General features: G+C 37.6%; 1 protein-coding gene across 2 annotated transcripts in view; it reads left to right on the plus strand.

Moving 5' to 3' along the window:
* Positions 1 to 20,545, plus strand: part of SHPRH (SNF2 histone linker PHD RING helicase) — a 51,145-nt gene that overhangs the window by 2,370 nt on the left and 28,230 nt on the right. For both annotated transcript variants that reach the window (XM_039567997.1, XM_010399288.4), the window contains exons 2-13: positions 93 to 762; positions 1,154 to 1,283; positions 7,913 to 8,131; positions 8,453 to 8,531; positions 9,315 to 9,465; positions 10,770 to 10,875; positions 11,385 to 11,641; positions 13,013 to 13,708; positions 16,215 to 16,466; positions 17,262 to 17,340; positions 19,216 to 19,379; positions 19,469 to 19,725. In XM_039567997.1, the coding sequence (XP_039423931.1) occupies positions 124 to 762; positions 1,154 to 1,283; positions 7,913 to 8,131; positions 8,453 to 8,531; positions 9,315 to 9,465; positions 10,770 to 10,875; positions 11,385 to 11,641; positions 13,013 to 13,708; positions 16,215 to 16,466; positions 17,262 to 17,340; positions 19,216 to 19,379; positions 19,469 to 19,725 (3,029 nt within the window). In that variant the 5' untranslated portion in view covers positions 93 to 123. The remainder of the gene's footprint in view (positions 1 to 92; positions 763 to 1,153; positions 1,284 to 7,912; positions 8,132 to 8,452; positions 8,532 to 9,314; positions 9,466 to 10,769; positions 10,876 to 11,384; positions 11,642 to 13,012; positions 13,709 to 16,214; positions 16,467 to 17,261; positions 17,341 to 19,215; positions 19,380 to 19,468; positions 19,726 to 20,545) is intronic.

The raw sequence follows: 20,545 nt of genomic DNA on the forward strand, positions 1-20,545 counted from the left end.
TGTTTGTGTTCCAGAATTTTGCAGAGTGAAATTCTAGTGTGGGCATTTGATTTTGCAGTGCCTGTTGTTGACTGATTTACTTCACCTTGCAGATACTGAAAATACCATTGAGAAAACGGCAAAATGAGTAGTCGTCGAAAACGTGCACCTCCATCCAAAGTGGATGAGGAGAAGAAGAAAAAGCTCTGCTGGAATATGCATGAAGACCGGAGAAATGAGATGGTGACATTAGATGATGAACTAACGAATGAGGACCATATTCCAGTTCCAAGCACTTCTGCATCTTTCATTGTTATAAACGATGATAGCATTGATGAAGATCTTGTACAGAAAGAAGGCAGTGGCTCAAAATCTGTGAAGTTTTTGACAGTTAATGATGAAGAAGACTCTTATTCCATCTTGACTCCTGTGTCTGTACAGCTAAATATTATAGTCTTGCCATACCATGCAGATAGGTCCTGGGAGGCTTTGTTGGGAGAATTTGCTCTTCATCTGCCTTCTGAGCAAATTCTAGCTGATGAATTCCGTGACAGGAGCTTTACTTTAATGAGAGGAGACTCTGATGATGAGCTGCAGGTCTGTGTTCATGAAAGAAGTGAAGAAGAGTACAGTAATGAAACAAAAGAATACCTGGGCACTTACGAACAACGTATTTTGGTGAAAGCAACTTTAAGTGGTGAAATATTGGAAGGCTTGAGATGGTTGCAAAAGAAAAAGATAATTGGACTTTATCAAAGACCTGGAGAGGCTCAGGCTTTAAAGGTATGCATTCATTATACTTGTTTTGCATTTTGAAAGTTTTTTTGTTTGTTTGTTTGAAATACAAGATAAAAACATCTGAACAACAAGGTTTGGCAGCTACTATATATTTATAATGAAATGAAAATGTATAGTTTCTAAATGCTTTTGTAATGTTTTCGGTGTGTTTCTTCCTAGAAATGTTTTCTTTTTCACCATTAGCAATGTATTACCTGAAGGAATCACAGAAGCTTTTAGCTGTAATTCCTCTACATGTTTGTTTTAGTAGATTTATTATATCTGTCTGTACCTGCTAATGTTCAAACCATTGTTGTTATTTTCATGCTCTTCCGTTTATAATTTTCTTGTCAATTTAACAGTTAATTAAAATGTTAGCTGTATAACCTTTTCACAGGTTGGGATTTACCTTCTTGAAGCTGGGCTAAGTAAACCTGAGTTTCTCAGTGACGGAGGTGGAAGACCCAAAAAAGCTAATCAGATGATTCAAAAACTCATGGAAAAGTTCTACAGTTTTTTAATTCCAGGTAATGCCATAAAGTTGATTGTTGATGAACAGGAACATTTTTTGTTGTTAGAGCTTGTCTTGTGTAGTAGTTGAAAATGTAAGGGAAAATAGTAGTTCCTGCCATACAGAGCAACTCTTATTTTCCAGGCAATGTTGTTAGGTAATTCACTCAATACTATTATCTGACCATTAATCATTTGCTAATTTGTTTATGCTGAAATTAGAGATGATAATTCTTCTCTACAGATAAGGTACTGAAGCACAGAAATGTTTTGTGTCCTTACTTTTTTGGGAGTAAATGCAGTTTTCACCAGTTCATGTGTGTTTTTTGAACAGATCTACAGTATCTTGTCCGAATTATACAGGATCAGTTTAAAAGAACCAGGAATTAAATTTGGAAAATTTGTTCCCAGGTTGGTGCCTGTCACACAACTGCAGTGATAGCTTTCGGTTTGGTTTATACTGTAAAGAAGTTACAATGTAAAATACTACAGAATGCAGCTCTATGACAGTTTTGAGAATATACCACTGCAGATTGACAAACATGGGCCTATGGAGTGATAAACAATGACTTTATGTTGTGATGTCTTAGGAAACTTGAGGACAAAAAAACCCCCAACCAAGCAACCTAACCAACCTTTGTTTCGTTCCTGAGTATAGAATTGATTCAAAATGTTGGCTGAAGACTGATTCAGTGACTGTAGTATAGTGAGTGTGTGTTCTTGCAACAGAAGCCTAGCACCCCCCCCAAACATAACTGCAGTTAATTAGAAAAGGCAGAGTTGTATAAAAAATCAGGCAACATTGCTAAAGAGAAGCTAAAAGGAAGAGCTAACAGAATAAAATCTGAACATCCTTACCTGCTGCAAAGAACAGATGTGCAACTGTAAGGAAAGATTTGAGGCATATCAAGTGATGGGCCAGGATAACTCAGTAAGTGGGGAAGATACTGCACGTAAGAAATCATCCTTCCAAAAACTGAAGTCTGACTGACACAGATATGTCAGTTTAGGTTTGAAAGCACAATAAAGCAGATTCAAGAAGAGGTCTGAAGAATAAATAGTTTAAGGTCTAGAAATGAATAGTAATGGTTTTAAATCCATTAGGAGAAATACATTATCATAAATGTATTAGAAGCAGAATAGTTGCCAGAGAATTTGTAGACTTGAGATGTCTAAGGCATATGATAGAGTGCTGAAATGAAAGTAATGCTATAGCAGACAGCACAGTTTTCTTCTCTGCATATCTTCTCATTGTGGAAAAGTTGGGGGAAAGAGTTTGTGAAGAAAATGACTGGTGACTTATTTTGGGATCCAGAGTAATTTTCTGCTGAAACCTGGGGCATTTGTCTTCAGTACACTAAAGGGGTGTTTATTTGTTCTACCTGGTTCAGTGTAGCTTACAGGTGTAGAGGCACTTTTTGAAAGGGAAGACATGCCCCTCAAAGTTACTGGAGCAAGAATGTAGACCTGAGCAGTTGGGTTGTCATGCCTTAGCTTTTCAGAAGCCATGCAACCAGCTCAGGTTCATAAAGGGCCTACATTGCCAGCTGGTAAAGATTCTGACCATTTTTCAGCATGTGCATTTTTATGTGCTGTAAAATAATAATAGAGTCTTGATTTCATGCCAGTGAATTACATGTAAATGACAAAGTAAAATAGCTGACATGGAGAACAGAAATAAATGATTGCTAATACCAGTCAAGTCCTACAAAGACATGTGCAGCTTAATTTATTACTAATGCTTTGAGAAAAAGAATGAATGATTGGTGAAATGGTATCAACATGTTTAAATGTATTATTCAACATAACAGATGAAGAACAGCTAAAAGCTTGCAAGCAGACTAGGCAGTGGAGTTTCAGTAGAAGTTCAATAGATGAATATAAAACAGCGCAGAAGAAAAAAATGTTATCTTCTTTGCTAACTGTTGCAAGTAGGGCTGTAGTTCAGTAGGTAGGTGTATAGCTCAGTAAATGCATCAACTTTAATGTTCAGTGTTAGTGAAACCAAATGAAAGGTAAAGAATTATCCTGAAAGTGTTAGAGAACAAAACATGGTCACTAAACCACTGTGTAAGTCCATAGTGTGCATTATGTTCTGCTCTGAATTCAGAAAAAGCATGTCACAGAAGTAAAAAATACTTGTGAGGGAAAACCCCAGGTGACTATGCACTGTGAAACTAGTTTCATTTCTTAACAGTTTCTGAGCACCTACTTACTGATGTTGCACAAAATAATACAGCCTTCATTCTGTGCTGATGAATGCATTCCTCTTAAACGTTTCTAACAACTTAGTCTTTGTTTAAATTCCACCTGTTTTTAAACAGAATTAGTCGAGCTTTTTGTAAAATTACACCTAAGTATGTATTTTAACACTTGTCAATATCTAAAGTGAAATCTATCCAATAACATTCCAAAATGAAGCTTCTTGTTCCCCCCCACTGATGAGCAAATTCTAATGCTGATGGAGTTGTGTACAAGCGTTTACACAAATAAAGGATATGACCTCTCTATTGCTACATTTAATTTTTATATATTTGTTTTCCTCATTGTACTCTGTTAATTCTGTTAATATTCTTCTAGATGGTTTTGAGACTTTGTGGCCAGAAGTTTGTCTATTTTATGGCAAGAATAGCATAGATGCATTAAGTAATCTGAAAAAAAAAAAGATAAAATATTTAATATTGAATCATTGAATCATTTTGGTTTTAACCCAGCACTGCCAAGTCACTCAGCCATGTCCCTAAGTGCCACGTTTACATATCTTTTAAATATTTCTGGTGATGGTGACTCAACCATTTCCCTGGGCAGCCTGTTCTTATGCTTGACAACCCTTTGTGGGAAGAAATTTTTCCCTGTTACCCAATCTAACCTTCCCTTGGTGCGACTTGAGGTTATTTCTTCGTGTTCAGTTACTTGGGAGAAGAGACCGACCCCCACCTCACTACAACCTCCTTTCAGGTAGCTGTAGAGAGTCTAAGGTCCCCCCCCCCCCCAACCCCCCATCTACTTTTTCTCCAGGCTAAATGACCCCAGCTCCCCCAGCTGCTCCTCATAGCAGTTGTCTTCCAGATCCATTACCAGCTTCGTTGCTCTGCTCTGGACATGCTCCAGCGCTTCCATGTCTTTCTTGCAGTGAGGGACCCAAAATTGAATACAGTAACCTCACAACATGCTTGTAGTACTCCTGAACTGCCAGGCCTTTCTTCCAAAGGTCATAAACTCTCTCTTTTCCCTGAGCTTCAGCCAAAGCTCCCTGTTCAGCCAGATGTTCTCTGCCATCTTTTCTTTTGGCACATGGGGCTAGCCTGCTCCTGTACCTTTAAGATTTCATTCTTGAGGAATGTCCAGCCCCTTTGCCCTTCAGGACTGCCTTCCATGGGACTCTGTCAGACAGACTCCTAAATGGCCAAAGTCTGTGCTCTGGAAGTCCAAGGTAGCAGTTCTGCTGGCACCCCACCTTACTTCTCCAAGAATCAAAAACATACCATTTTGTGATTGCCATACTCAAGACAGCCTCCAGCCAACACATCACCTGCCAGCCCTTCTTTCTTTGCAGACATAGACAATGCATCCAGCAGGACACCTTCCCTACTGGCTCGATAATGGTGCACATTATGGAGAAGCTGCGTGAATTTCAAAAACTGCTTGCAGAGTTAACCCCCTTTTTGAGAAAATTGTTTGTAGACATTTATTTTGTTTGTTTTAATAAGTTGCTGGTTTTATAATAGCTTGTATCTTCTGTATAGTATTACATGCCGCTTCTTGTAGCTTCAGTGAACACACGGGCATAAATTGCTTACAGATACAGCAAAATGTTTTCTTAGTATGAAAAAACCCATAGTCTTTATAATTAAAATTTAAAAAAAAAAAAGATTAAAAAGTCTGTTGAATTGTCTGTTCCAGTGAATGATAAATGGCTCAGATTTTGTTTTCCCATAATGTCATGGAGCAAGGTAGCTGGCAATGGTATGTATTGTATACCATTTGCCTTCAGTTTTCTTAAGAAGAATACATTCTTTGTACAATGATGTTTTTGGTATTTGCATTATTTACTACCACATGTGATGCAACGAGTATTCATCTAGGCTTTTTTCATTAATGTAGATAGTGTTATACAGCAATCTGGAGAAGGAAAGATCCTACTGTCGATGCAATAGCAGAACTGTAGTTCAGTCATTGAAGGAATTAAATCAGTACTTGAAAAGCATCAAAGAAACTGAATTTTTAGATAATACAATACCATCTGTTTCTCAAATGTAAAAAAGATTTAAGATGAGACCTCTGTAATTGAATTACATTTTGAAATGGTTGAAAGCATAATTAAATATTCACTGTTTAATAAATAACTGAAAGAGGGGTAAACTTCCCTAGCATCCTTTTCAAAATCCCTGTGGTACATAGAACCATTTAATCATGAAAAAGAAATCTCTGAAAGAATGAACGAAACAAGAGAGGTATGTACAAAAAAATCCAATTGTATTAAAAAAAAATTTGCTTTAAATTATATTTTGGTCTTTGTTCCCCTCTAAAATTCTGGATAGACCGAGTTTATATAGAAGCCAATTTATTATGCTTAAAAATGTGAGATTGGAAGACTATTATTTTAGCAAATATGATGATAGGTGTCATTATATATCAAATTCATTGATCAAAGTTATACTTTGCAAATACTCTAATTTTCTGTTCTTTTCCTAAAGTGAGGGATGTGTGTTACAGGCTCCCTTTGAATGGCTTCTTTAATATATAAAGTGGAGTGCTTTGCTTGGTGCTTTTCATTTGGCTGGCTCATTAATAACTCTGATTGCCTTCTTCACATTACAAGTCATATGTAAAGTTTTCATGAATATATATAAATTTAATGTCTTTCCATATTCTTGTTTCTCTTGTGAAGCACTGAAAGTGTTCCTTTTGATTTAAAAGCATTTTGGGGGGGGGGCACTGATGGCTGCCATATATAGGCATATAATTTCCTGCTTTTGTTTTGGAAATCATTCTTTACCTTAGCCACCCATTCGAGTGAAAGAAAGCTTTTGCTTTTCATGAAAGAGAGTCCCAATAGCAGCTCCTGAACCTTATCTTAAGATTAAGCTTTCTGGTTTTTGCCAGGTATATCTCTTCTTGTTAGCCTGAGGTATCAGAATTAAAATTTAAGTGTGCCAGCCATTAGCTGTTTAATTAGAATGTCAAATATACTTTAACATGCTGAAAACGATGGCCTTGACTTGCTTCCAATTTTTTTTTTTTTTTAAATCAAAATTCTGCAGGGTGAATTTATCTCCAGTGCTAGCTAGGGTTAGAATTGGTCTGTATTTTTTTGATACTGATGTTTTAATTTTAGGCCTAAAACATTGTCAAAACTTGTCCTCCAAGTCTTTCATTCTCTCATATCTGTTTTCTAGAATGCCAATACTTGAATTTTTCATGAATTTTTGTTCTATGTTGTTTAAGTTCTGTGTCTGCCCATATATCCAAATTATGTGAAAAATACATAAGCACAAGGCCTTCTTTCCTACAGTATAGAAAAGACAGATAGGCCTTCTGTCCTGAAGGGTGCACACTTCTCTTGAGGAGTGTTTTTAATTTTGAAAGTATGCCTTGTCTGAATTTTTGCAGTGATGCAAGTGGTGAGAATTGCATGTTGTCCTGCTGCTACAATTTTCTTATCCAGATGAAAAAAATTAAAGTTAACTTGAAAGGTCTCTGAAGAGACTCTCCTGTATTGTTTTTTTAAATGTGTAATTTTTTAAAGAAAGGCTTTATTGCATGAAAAATGTGCAAATCCTTGGGAACCCACTATATTTTTTTCCTTTCTATAAGGTCATTGACCCATATTAATACTTAAATCAGAAACATGAGATACTTGAGATTCTGTACCGATTGGAAATTTTTAGTGGAAGGTCTTTATTAAATAAATAAGATCTGGTCATTCTATACCTACATTCTAAAGAACGAGCTTTCCTGATTATGTATACATCTGTGATCACCACAGCATGTTAACTTTTAGGTGTCCTGGTTCCAGCTGGGATAGAGTTAATTTTCTTCTTAGTAGCTGATCCTGTGCCATGTGTTTGGGTTCAGTGTGACAATAATGTTTGTAACACAATGAGGTGCTACTCCTTGCTGAGTGGTGCTTACCCCAAGTCAAGGACTTTTCAGTCCTTGATCTGCTGGTGAGCAGGTGCACGAGAAGGAAGGGAGCATGGCCAGGATAGCCAAAGGGATATTTCTCAGTTTATAAACTGAGGAATAACGATATCCTCAGTTTATAAACTGGTGGGTGTTGGCTGGAAGCCATCAGCTGACACTTGGGAATGGGCTGCGAATTGATCAGTGATAGATAAGCAATTGTATTGTGCATCACTTTTTTCTTGGGTTTTCCTAATCTCTCTCTTTTTCCTTTTCATTGCTATTACTGTTATTATTACTGTTGTTGTTATTATTACAATGTTTTACTTTATTTCAAGTATTAAACTGCTTATTGTTTGCTACTGCTGCTAGCTGAGTCAGAGGCAGTCATGGCATATGTTTAGATGACATTTTGCTTTGCTTGTTTTCATATGTGCAAACTAAATATGTTGCAGAAAAATTTACTGAAAAGTTGTCCCAAGTTGATTGATAATGCGTGTCTTGAATTACTTGTATGCAGATGAGCTGGAGGAAGATGGGGAAGAATCTGACATGGAACTAGAGCGACAAAATATTGAAGAGCTTTATGACTTTGTAAGGCACACTCATCAGCAGGATATCCAATTACTGAGAAAGGACGTGCAGCATCCTGCACTAATTCCCATTCTGAGGCCATACCAAAGTGAGGCTGTCAATTGGATGCTTCACAGAGAGAACCACACAAGTACTCCAAGTAGTGGCAAGTATATGGATCTGAAAAACTTGCATAATGAAGGGAAGTGCAATTGTATTGTCAGCAGTAATGTTTCCTTGCTGTTTGATTAGAAGTTCTGTGAATTATTGCATTAATAGTTTCGTAAAAGCCCCTGTTTGGGTAGTATGCTAAATTATAAACTAGGTCTTGCTGAACAGCAGTTGATGTATCATGTTGGTCATGAAGCTCTGTGGAGGTGGACTTCAGCTTTTTGTCTCTTAATGTCACAAAAAGGCTGAATAATTCTAAGGAGTATGCTGTTAATAGAGAAACCTCATCATAGTAACATGAACGCTTTCTCCATAGAAAACGCGCTGCACTTCTTATGGCGGGAGGTGATCACTCTGGATGGAGTGAAAATCTACTATAATCCGTTCACTGGCTGGTACGTTTTTATAGTTACTCTTGCTGAGGACACCTCAGGGTTGTGCTTTGTGAAAACCATAGAGGTAGCTTTATCCCGTATGGTGTAAGATATTCCATTACTTGTTTTTCAGTTAGCAACTGAAGAATTAGAACAGGGATACCTTTAATTTCAAAAAAAGCACAAACTGGAGTATGTAATGCACAGGTAGATATGTAGATCTCAAGTTGAAGATGTAACTATTGAAGTTTTTTTTAAAACAATGTCAATAGTGGTTTAATATTAACAATTTTTTAACTTAGAGTATTGGAGACTTTGACCTTCTGATCCAATGTTTTTAAAGTCCAAAGGAAGGGGGAAGTATAATGCTTTTTATTAATGCTAGGTATTGCATTACTAGATCTGTTTCTCTTTTCTCATTAATTTGGTTAGAATAGAACCTTTTGATTGCTAGTTTGCTTTTTATTTTTCCCTATATAACTTTCTGATCTTTGTCACATGTGAATATAAAAATACCTCAAAGTTTTCGAGACTAATGCTATGATATGCTAAGGTTAGCAGGGAAAGGCCTATTAGGAGGTGAAAAAATTCTAAAAATTCTGCCATACATATTTGTCTTGGTCAGGTTCATACACCCAAAAAGCTTGCTAGTTTTTGTTAATCTCAGTTTAACTGGCAAAAGATAATGCCTCACCTTACAAACTTTGCCTAGCTGAAGTTATGCTGTGTGTCCCTGAACTCATGCTTCTCTGTCACACCATCCTGTAGTTACTGACTTTCACTGGGAATGTACTTGAATTTTAGTATTATCCGTGAATATCCAACTGCTGGACCCCAGTGGCCTGGAGGTATTTTGGCAGATGAGATGGGTCTTGGAAAAACAGTAGAAGTGTTGGCTCTTATTCTGAATCATACCGGACCAGACATTAAACAAGATGATCTGACATTACCTGAGGTGAGGAAACCAGGGTGAGAGTTACTATGAAGAAAATGCTTTTCAGAATTAATGCAAGTGCACTTCTTTAATTTATTGATTTCTGGTTTATAGAAGTCCATATGTAAAGCTGTTTTACTGTGAAAGTTTTCCTCTTTGTAGGACATGATACTTGGCAGCATAAATGGTGGAATAGTTTGCACAAGAAGCTGTTGATCCTTTGCCATTGTTCAATGGTTTTATCAGGCAACTGCACTGTTAATATAGTTTGCACATGCTTCAGGAGTGTATAAATACATAATTTAATTTACTATGTTGGAGGTCATTCTCCACTTCATTGTATTGATGGATGTCAAACATCCGTTAGACATGTGTTCTGTCCTAAAATAGGGACAGCTTGTGTTCTGAATAAAGATTTCTACTCTCCCTCTATTTCATATAATAAATGAGCTTATTTAGCAACAGTTTTTCATCTTTTCACTTTCCTCATCATGCATACTGTGAAAACTTGGCACATCCACTAAACCCAAAAATTCTTTCTGAAGGGAAAGAACCATTATTCTTAAGTAAACTCTTATCACTTTGTGAATTCCATCTCTTGGAAATCATGGCAGTCAGTTTCATTGTACATTTATCAGAGTGATCTGCCTGCTTGTAATTTTATCACTTAAAAGGACTCAAATCTTAGAGAGAATAAGATGATTCTTAAATGTATAAGAGGATCAGCACCAAGGAGTGCGAAGAGGGGAGTATAAGCACTAAAGTGCCTGGATGCCGACTGACAACAATAGCTAGAGACCAGAGCTTTTGGAGAGCTGGAGTTAGTGAAACTGTTTCAATGTGTAAGTGGTTGGGACAGACATCTTAGCTAATATATTACTCTAATAATTGAGTAAAATTTTGGGAGGCAATCCCTAAAAAGAAACATACTTTTTATACAGCTAGCTAGGACTCTTCATCTATATTGCTTACCTCCTTTTGTGTTTCTAGCTATATATTAAATATATATTTTTCTCTCACCTCAGTAACCTAGATCACTTACAGCTGTAGATTGCTACAGCTTAATGCTGAAGCAGTGGAGGACCCAAGAGGCTTTCAGGGCTGCTCTTGGTGTTTCAGTTAGGGTGCTGAACACTGTTTGCCAAGAAACTGAACTGAATGATGTGTCGCTGTACATTAAAAATGAGCTATCTGAGCAAATTAGTGGGATCAGAACATACATCTGTATCAGCTCATGCTTATTTTCAAATGTGAAAAGATTAATGAAGGTCAGAGTGACTGTGAAGAGACATGAGCTAATAACTATTTAATGTTGTCTGCATTAGGGTAAGCTTGTGAACTTCTTTGTTCCACCTCAACCTTTAGAGGGAAGTAAAAAGAAAAAACCAAAGGAAATGGAGCCTAAATTAAAGGAAAAAATACAGTATCCCAGTAAGTATTTCCAATAACTTTTAAAATACATTTTGCTTTTAGCATTGTCTTATATTGGCTACTGACTATGAGTTCAAAGCTACTCTTCACTTCTTCAGAATGAAATAAATTCTTTTGCTGAGCACTGCCATGTAAGGTTGCCTTCTACAAACAAGTGACTCACAGTTAAAAGTAAAGTTACCAACTCAGAACTCTGTGCTACAGAGCTCCATGTAACTAGGAGGTCTTTGTAAAGAGTTTATGCATTTAAATGAAATAAGCTGCCTTTTTTATGCCTCAGTAAGAAAATTGAGTGACTTATTTCTATTGCTATCCAATGTTGTTTCAGAATCACTGCAAAATAGCAATCTGTAGAGCTACCTCAAGCAAAAGCTTGTCAAAACTGCTGCCTGTCTGTTTTGCATTTTTTAGATGAGCGCTATGTTTAGAGTTCCCTTAGTACGCATTCTGTCAGGTAACTTTCATTTTATCTAAAGCTGTAAGTTGTTTTGTTTTGATTCTTCATACAGGCTTAAGAGTAATGATATTAGCAGCTGTAAAGGAAATGAATGTGAAGAAAGGAGCATCCATTATTGCAATATTTAAGTACATCAGTTCTATATATAGGTACGACACACAGAGAAATAGACGGCTTCTCAAAAGAACTCTAGAAAAGCTAATTGCAGAACAGGTGGTAGAGCAAGTTAAAGGACATGGTCTGGCTGGGTCTTTCAAGCTGGGAAAGAATTACAAGGAACAGAAGAAGCGAGAAAGAACCAAAGAGCAGGTAAAACATGCTGCCATAGTTATTTCAGAAGACTGTTTCAAAGGCTGTTCTTTTTTCTTCAAATTGTGTGCTACCCTCTGCTGTACTGTCTGTGTGCACTAGTTCAGTGACACTGACTTAGTGGTAAAAATGAAGAAAACTGCAGCAATTGCTTTGACATTCATAAATAAAGAAGCAGGAATCATAAGTAGATCAAATTTGGAGCTAAAATATTAACTACATCTATCATAAGTCTTTTAAAATAGTGTCACTGGGAGTTGCGCTGTTCTTCCTGTGAAGCTGGTTTTTAAACACTGGTAAACATTAACCAAATCCTCAAACTGGAAATTTATATAAACCCTTAATATCTATGTATAGATATGTTTATATGTTCATTAAAAAGAAAAAGGTGAGGAGAAAGTTGTTTGTGTTGGAAGGGACTTTAAAAATCATCTAATTCCAAACTCTTTGCCATGGGAACACCTTCCGATAGACCAGGTTGCTCAAAGCCCCATCCAGCCTGACTTTGAACACTTCCAGGGTTGAGGCATCCTCAGTGTTTCTGGGCAACCTGTTCCAGTGTCTCACCATGCTTACAGTGAAGAATTTCTTCCTAATATCTCATGGAAACCTACTCTCTTTCATTTAAAAACTATTCCCCTTGTCCTGTCACTACGTACTCTTGTAAATAGACCCTTTGCAGCTTCTTGTAGCCTTCCCTCAGGTACTGGAAGGCCATAATTAGCTCACCCTGAAGCCTTCTCTTCTCCAGGCTGAACAATCCCCACTGTCTTAGCCTTTCCTCACAGGGGAGATGTTCCAGCCCTCTGATCATCTTAATGGCCTTCCTCTGGACTTAATCCAGCAGGTCCACATCCTCCTTATGTTGGGGGTCCCAGAGCTCGATTGCAGTACTCCAGGTGGGGTCTCACAAGAGTAAGTAGATAGGCAGGATCCCCTCCCTGGCCCTGCTGGCAATGCTGCTTTGGATGCAGCCCAGGACATGTTTGGCTTTCTGGGCTGCAGGCGCGCTTTGCTGGGTCATGTCCAGCCTCTCACCCACCAGCACCCCCAAGTCCTTCTCAGCAGGGCTGCTTTCAATCTGTTCATCCTCCAATCCAGTTGCAGCACCTTGCACTTGGTCTTGTTAAACTGCATGAGATTCCCAGGGACCCTCTTCTCAAGTTTGTCCAGGTCCCTCTGGACGGTATCCCATCCTTCAAGTGTGGCAGCTGCACCACTCAACTTGTCATGTGCAAATTTACTGAGGGTGCACTCAATTCCCCTGGTTATGTCATTAATGAAGACATTAAGTAGCACTGGTAGATGTTAAATGTCACTGGACAAGTCTGAACGTAAAGTCTGAAATTCCTGGTTAATTTTACTTTGTAGGGAACAAGGACTTCAGAAAACATTCAGAAGAAGCAATTGATTGATGCTAAAACTCAAACCAAAGAATCAAGAAACAGTGATGTAACATCTGAAAATGTCTTTAAAACTGCTTCACATGAGAATATTGCCATGGAAGAACATGATTATTGTACAACTAGTAAAAATAACAGGAAATCTGAAGCAGATCATGAGAACTCTGTAGAAGAGAAGAATGTTAAGCTGGAAACTGTGGTCCCAAAGTCTCCTGATTTGCACAGCAGCCTCCTTGTCTCCAGAGATGTGAGCAGTCATCCTGATGTTGATGTTTCTAAAACTACAGCTGATGTCCAGCAGGAAATCCCAAAAGTCCAGTCCTCACATTCCCAAGAACATGCTGGCAATAGCGGACAGCACACCAGTTCTGTATTTCCATTTAATACCTCTGAATATCGTTTTGAATGCATCTGTGGTGAGCTCGGATTGGCTGACTACAAAGCTCGTGTGCAGTGCCTGAAATGTTACCTGTGGCAGCATGCAGAATGTGTAAACTACAAAGAGGAAAACCTGAAGAGCAGGCCCTTCTACTGTCCCCATTGCCTTGTGGCAATGAAGCCAGTTCCCACAGGAGCGACTCTGATCATTTCTCCGAGTTCTATTTGTCACCAGTGGGTAGATGAGATCAACAGGCATGTAAGATCATCATCTCTTCGAGTTCTGGTAAGATTATATAGCTTCATATTCTGGAGAGTTATTTTATCAAGGCTCAGGGCTTCCTGTCTGACATTCTGCATCACTCAAAGTTCAGAGGTCTTTGTCCTCTGTGTCAGAATTCGACATTCCTTGCTGCTAGACCAATGCTTTGGCATTATATGGTGCATCAGTGTCCCAGAAAGACAGTCTGCAATTAATTTTCTTTTTTTTTCGATTTTGGTTGGTCACTGGGAGATAAATCAGTGGATGAGATTGTATAGCAACTGGAAACAAATTTTGAGCAGTTGGAACATCACATGATTTCTGAGAGGGAAGGCTGTTTGGGAGACTACCAAGGAGCTTAAAAAGGCCTATAGGTGTTTTGAGTGTTGTCTCACTGTACACTTGCACTTTAGCAGGTCTCTGACGGTTGCTCCTCATTTCATTCTAGATAAAAAATATTTCAGTAGGTAAACCCTGTAGTTTTGCGTTTCTGGTTCTCAGGCTTTAAAAAAAGAAGTCTTGGGCGTCGGTGATTACTGAAAACAATACTGTTACAATTTGGGCAGTCTCTATAACATCTGCCATATTTGTTAGGATGTTAGTTATTTGGAGACCATGTATTGTCCTTTTACTTGATTTCTAATAACCCTGTCACTAGAGTAAACCTAATTATACTTGTAGTAAAAATGGCTTTACAGGAATTTTTAAAATACAGTTATCACTGTATTCAAGAGTCTTTTATTACCAATGCTGTCAAGTTTTGTCCTTCATATTTTTAGCAGTCAAGAACCTTTGTAATGATCAAGAGCTTTGAAAACCATCAATCACTTGTATTTTGAACAAAGTAGTAGCAGGTTGATATAACTTTGTATTCAGGGATATATCTAGTACCTTCAGCTATTACACATAGTTGTCCAATGTGTAAATGAATTCTAGGCCTCCAGTGCTATTTGTGTGAGCAGTCTAATTTGATTTAATGCAGGAAATAACAAATGTGTAAAACTCGCATGGTTTTCCTAGGGCCCAGTCCAAGTTAATTACCAGCTTTGATTAATGATGAAAATTACCAGAAATAGATTTACATAGTAACAGTAAAATAGTTTAAATACTGAATGTCAGTACTTTAAACTGTGTGACATCTTCCATTCTACATTTTCTTTTAGCTGTCAACGGTGAGACTTGTTTTCAGTGTTGCTTCAAAATGAAAATTTGATGTTTTATTTTCTGTAAATGTAAAATGAAAGTAGTGGAGATTGTTTCAAAGAATCAGTTTCCCATGTTAACAACTTCTGCATTGCATGTGAACTGTGTTTTTTACTCTTCAACTGCTTACAACCCATGGGAAATTCTAATGGTTTTATGTAATAGATCAAGAAATTAAAATTTATCAGTAAGTCTTGCTTTGTGGCAGATTGTCTTTTCCCGCTGCTGTGAAAACAACCAAAACTTGACCAAGTTATAAATCTCCAGAAAAACTATTCATAAATACTTGAAGAAATCATTAAGACTTCTACAGCTGTTTATTTCTTCTTGTTTGCTTCAGAGAGCATGCTCTTTTTTCGTTAATTTGTTTCTTTTTTCTTCCCCTTCCAAGCCCCACTTCTCTTTTTTGTTTCATGTGCAATGACCTGGTTGCTCTGTTGTGCCACTCTGGGGCTGAACAGAAAGAAATTATCCGCAGGTGTTTCTTTCAGTTGACAGAAACACTGTTGCCATATGCACAAATGTAGAGGAAGATTATTACTGGGAGAAAAAGTAGGGTTAAGAGTGACGTTAACAGTGAAATCATGTGCTGATCATCAAGGTGTAAAGAGCAGTTATTTTAACTTCTGTATGTTTCTAAAAGGATTTGGCTTAACACTATGAGGGTGATAAGAAAAGTACTTCTGATAATAGAACAAATGTCAACATGAAAGGTTTCTGTTAGTGCACAGGGATTGTTTCTTACCTAGGGTATTTTTTTTCATCTCCTAAATCTCTGTAGAAATCCTTGTGTAGTTAGAACTTTACTCAGAGTATAATTTCTGGATTTTTATATATATTGATGCATATTTCTGTCTTTGCCTAATCATCTATTAAATTTTAGTGAGTAAAATTTTTGGGAGAAAAGTAATACATCTACAGTAAAGGAGAGGAGAAGACTGGATGTGTAACAATGACTTACATAGTGCTGTTCCATAAAACCTTACAGAGTACTTAATCTTCAAACAACTGTTACAACAAATAACTGTTGTAGAAAATAATGAAGTGCTATCTTTTTCAAAGGAGGAAGTAAATGTTTTGCAAAGTTACAAGAATTTATACCTATAAATTTCACATCAATGATTATTGTATTCGTTATTAGGTTGCTTAGATGAATTTCCCACCATACCACTATATGAATACAGATTTTATAAATGTTTTCTTTTTATATGAGGAACACTGCTAAAAGTATGCGCATATTAAGCTGTAATGGTATTTTGGCATTTTTATCAAAGTGTCTCTTACGTTCCTTCTTTGCCATTGTGCTGTTGAATATAAATCTCTGTAGGTGTATCAAGGTGTGAAGAAGCATGGCTTTTTGCAGCCCCACATGCTGGCAGAGCAGGAGGTGGTTATCACCACATACGACGTCCTGCGCACTGAACTGAACTATGTAGACATTCCCCACAGTAACAGTGAGGATGGGCGCCGCTTCAGGAACCAGAAGCGCTACATGGCCATACCAAGCCCCTTAGTAGCAGTGGAGTGGTGGAGGATCTGCCTTGATGAAGCACAAATGGTTGAATGCACTACTGCAAAGGTATGACATTCCTGGTCATGCATTCACTTAACTTGAAAATGTTTTGACAAGTTTCTTGTAAATAATAGTCTTTCCTCTACCCCTCTTAATGTTCAGAGTACACTCATATAATTTGCCCTTGTCCCATGTTCTTTAGAAGTGAATGTTCTGTTGGAGATACTTACTATTAAATGGTTCTCCTGTTGGAATTTTGGCAGTGAAATATATCCAGCTCAAAAAATACTTAACATAATCTATACTGACAGTTTAAAGAACTAGGTCATTTTGTTGTATATGGTGTTTGATAGTTTCAAACAAGACACTAGCCTGTTCAGTGATGTGGTTCAGAGGCATAGATATGTCCTTTGGGTCTAGAAGCTAAAATAGTCAGCAGTCTGTCTGCAAACTTGAGGGATACAGTCTGCAGGGGGGATTATTTTACTTAGTGTTTGTCCAGTCTTTTTGCCCAAGACAGGAAGACAAAAATGCTACTTACATAATGGTGTACAGGCTTTAATGTTTAATTCTTTTTAACCTACAATTTATTTTGCTATTTGTTTGCCTTCTGTGAGCCCTTAATTGCACTTGATTACTTGGAAGATGATGTGGCTTTTATCAGCTTTCAGTTACCTTCTAAAAAGATAAAAAATTTTCTATATGTTTTTATAATATATTGTACCAATGCTGCTTCTAGGTCTGCTAGTGGTACATACTGAAAAGATGTTCAGACTTCTCAAAAATGAGGTCCACATGTCGTCAGACTGTGTTCTGTTCTGTTTTTCCTTCCCTACCTTTGGCTCTATGTCCTTTTGTTAGGCTGCTGAAATGGCACTCCGTTTGAGTGGAATCAATCGCTGGTGTGTCAGTGGCACTCCTGTGCAGCGAGGATTAGAAGGTGAGGTTTGATGTAATCTGTGGGATTTCCTTATCCTGATGATTAGATAGGGCTTTGAAGCAGTTAAAGTGTCTGCTAGTTCTGTTCTGAATTCATTAGGTGCTCTAACTTTGTAAGCCATAAACTTTAAGCATGGTAATAAAGCCATCAATACATGTATCAATATAAAAATTGAAGAGCTGAAATCTTTTTGTCTCCCTGAGTTAGACAAATACTCTGGGGAGCAGAGAAGCTGTATATCTAATAGCTGTCTCAAGTCTGCTCTTCAGTTTTCACTTAGCATAGTGGATAAGTATTAACCCATCTCTATTGCAGCTATAGTTAGTCTGCTCTGGTTACAGAATCCTTTGAACTGTCAAATACAGCAAAGCTGTATTTTCTTTTTGCATAGCTCTGTATGAACTACTGTGGGCATCCACTGCCATGAATATAAATTGTAAATACTGTGCTAAAGCTTATAAAACTGTCTCAAGTCCTTATGTAAGGACTTAATGAATTGAGATGTGTGGAATAGGTACCTGTGTGTTAGCAGGTGTCATTTATCTTGTCTCTTTTTGTGTGGTACTCAGTTTCTGTAGAAAGGTTTCAGACAGAGATAGAATAAAAGAAGGGAACTAACTGCTTTGTCTCCCTTGTGTTCTCTGATGGGTTTTGGAATATATGGTATACATTGGGGCAATGAGTTTGAAAGTGGGTAAATCAGTGTAAGCATTTGTGGACTGTTGTTTGGATACTAAGTTGTAAAAATCAATATTTTAGATTCACTCATTTTGGAATTGTGAATTAAATTTATAAATACAGTTGATAGTTGCGAGAATGCATAGTTAATAAAGCAAAGCTGTAGAAAGAAGTGATTGGTTTTAGTGTCATGATTAACTTCTTCAAGGCCCTGTGTGTGACAGTGTTGATTTAATGCATATCTGAAATGTCACATAGTTCATAATACATGTTGACAAACTCTCGGGCTATACAAAGGCAGCCCTCACCACGTCAGGGATGAAAACTGCTGACTCATTTCAATCTGTGCCACTGCTGCTGTAATGCAGTGGGATAGGACTTCTGGGTAAGCAATTGCTTCTTCCATAGAAATGATTCCCAAGATTTTTCTTCCTCTGGTCTATGCTGTATTTGGTGAAGTTCTTGATGCTTTCAGCTGATTACTGAGTTACCATAAAGCTAACAGAATAAGGAATGTAGCCACCAGATTTTTAGGAACTATAAGATATTATCACATATCTCAGTTTCTGCAATATCCACATGCAGCATTTAAATGTGTACTTCTGTATTTTTCCAGTAAGATTTCGACAGAAGTTTAAAGTCAGTATGTCCTTAAATTTCATTACAAAATTCTGAATTAGGCAGAATTAGCAAGATGTATTCTCTCAATTTGCAAGAAAACAATTTAAGTGTCTTTTGTTAATTTCTTATGCATTAGTAGAGAAGTGAAAATTCTTCTGAATTGCAGCCCCTTCTAGGGTTGTGGGCAGCAGACAGTTGGTGCACAGCAGGCTCTGAAGTAATGCTGCTGAGCAATATTGGTTTAGAAAAACCTGGCAAGCCCAGTTAACCATATGCAATCATGTAATTTCTGCCTCTTGCCTCTGCTCTGAATAGGTTTGAATTCTTTGCTCTCTTCTGCTAAACTTGAAATTAGGAAAGTCTCACAAATAGCTATACTCTCACAAGAGAACCACCACCTTCCATGAACCAGTCCCCTGCTTCAAGTATTTTGCTGAGGTAGTGGCTGGAAAACAAGTGGAAAAGATAATGGCCAGAATGTTGATACTTTATGCTTAATAGCCTTTGTATGAAACTTGATTTCTTTTGAGGCATATTGTGAAGTAGTAAAACATAAACACTTTCTTTTCTTGGCAGATTTGTATGGATTAGTCCTTTTTCTTGGAGTTGACCCTTACTGGGTCAAACATTGGTGGGACCAACTTTTATATCGACCTTATTGTAGAAAAAATCCGCGGCCTCTCTACAGTCTAATTGCGAAGATAATGTGGAGATCAGCAAAGAAGGATGTGATTGACCAAGTAAATAAAAGTTTTGAATTTTAGAATTCCTGAACTTCATTTATCAATAGTTTTATTTGCAAATTGCTTACTTACTTTTTTAATTTCAGATTCAAATCCCCCCTCAGACAGAAAATATACACTGGCTTCACTTCTCTCCTGTGGAGAGACACTTCTATCATCGCCAGCATGAGGTGTGCTGCCAGGATGCATTGGCAAAACTCAGGAAGATTTCGGACTGGACTCTCAAGCTTAGCAGCCTAGATAGAAGGACTGTGACTTCTATTCTGTACCCTTTGCTACGGCTGAGGCAGGCCTGCTGTCACCCACAAGCTGTTCGGGGAGAGTTCTTGCCACTACAGAAAAGGTGAATTTCTGTCATTTCTTAAATGGCCTACTTTATTCAAAGCAAAACTGACTGTCCCCAGCAGTGCGAGTTCTTGTACAGTCCTCAAATAAGCCTAATTTTAAGCTTCTTTAGTTAAATGTGCGACTCTGGCACACCAAGGTAATCTGACCTCAGAGGCTGAACATGGCACAGTGGGGTCGTTAGTGTAATTCTTATGTTAAAGAACATAGTACTGAAGGCATTTGATTCTCCAGTGGCATTCTAACCTTAACATGACTGGGGTGTTGCAGGTGACAGATTAAATAAACCAGATTCTTTTTTTTTTGGCTCTTAAAAGACTCATGTTCATGAATGAGAACAATGAACAAACTGAATCAACAGAATGGAATAATTCTTTAGTTCAAAGAAAATGTTAATGTGAGGTTGCAGAATTTGTAAATGTAAATTGAAACTTGAAAGCTGTTAAATGCTTTTTTTTTTTGCATGCTTTCAAGATCATCTTCCCTCACAAGTGCACTGCAAGTAGCAGTTTGGTCTCAGCACTTGTTAGACCAAAAGCATGTTGTCACTAGTGCGAAATGTAGCTGCTACTTTTTCAATCAGTTAGAAGGAGGTTGTGAAGGAATAGGCTGTTTCCATTTCAGACTCTCACAGCGCTGTGTTTCTTTTTCAAGCTGCAGGTAGGAAAGAACTTCAACTTTCAACACTGCCAGTGTTACTGCTGCTGTTTCCTAGTCCATCCATTCTATTCACTTTCTTTCAATCCTTGACAGAAGTTTTGTGTCCTACTCCTTGCTCTTTGTTATACAGGGCACTTGAAGTGCCTAAGCAGCTGAAG

The sequence above is a fragment of the Corvus cornix genome, chromosome 3 (genome assembly GCF_000738735.6).
Source record: "Corvus cornix cornix isolate S_Up_H32 chromosome 3, ASM73873v5, whole genome shotgun sequence".
Classification (NCBI taxonomy): domain Eukaryota; kingdom Metazoa; phylum Chordata; class Aves; order Passeriformes; family Corvidae; genus Corvus; species Corvus cornix.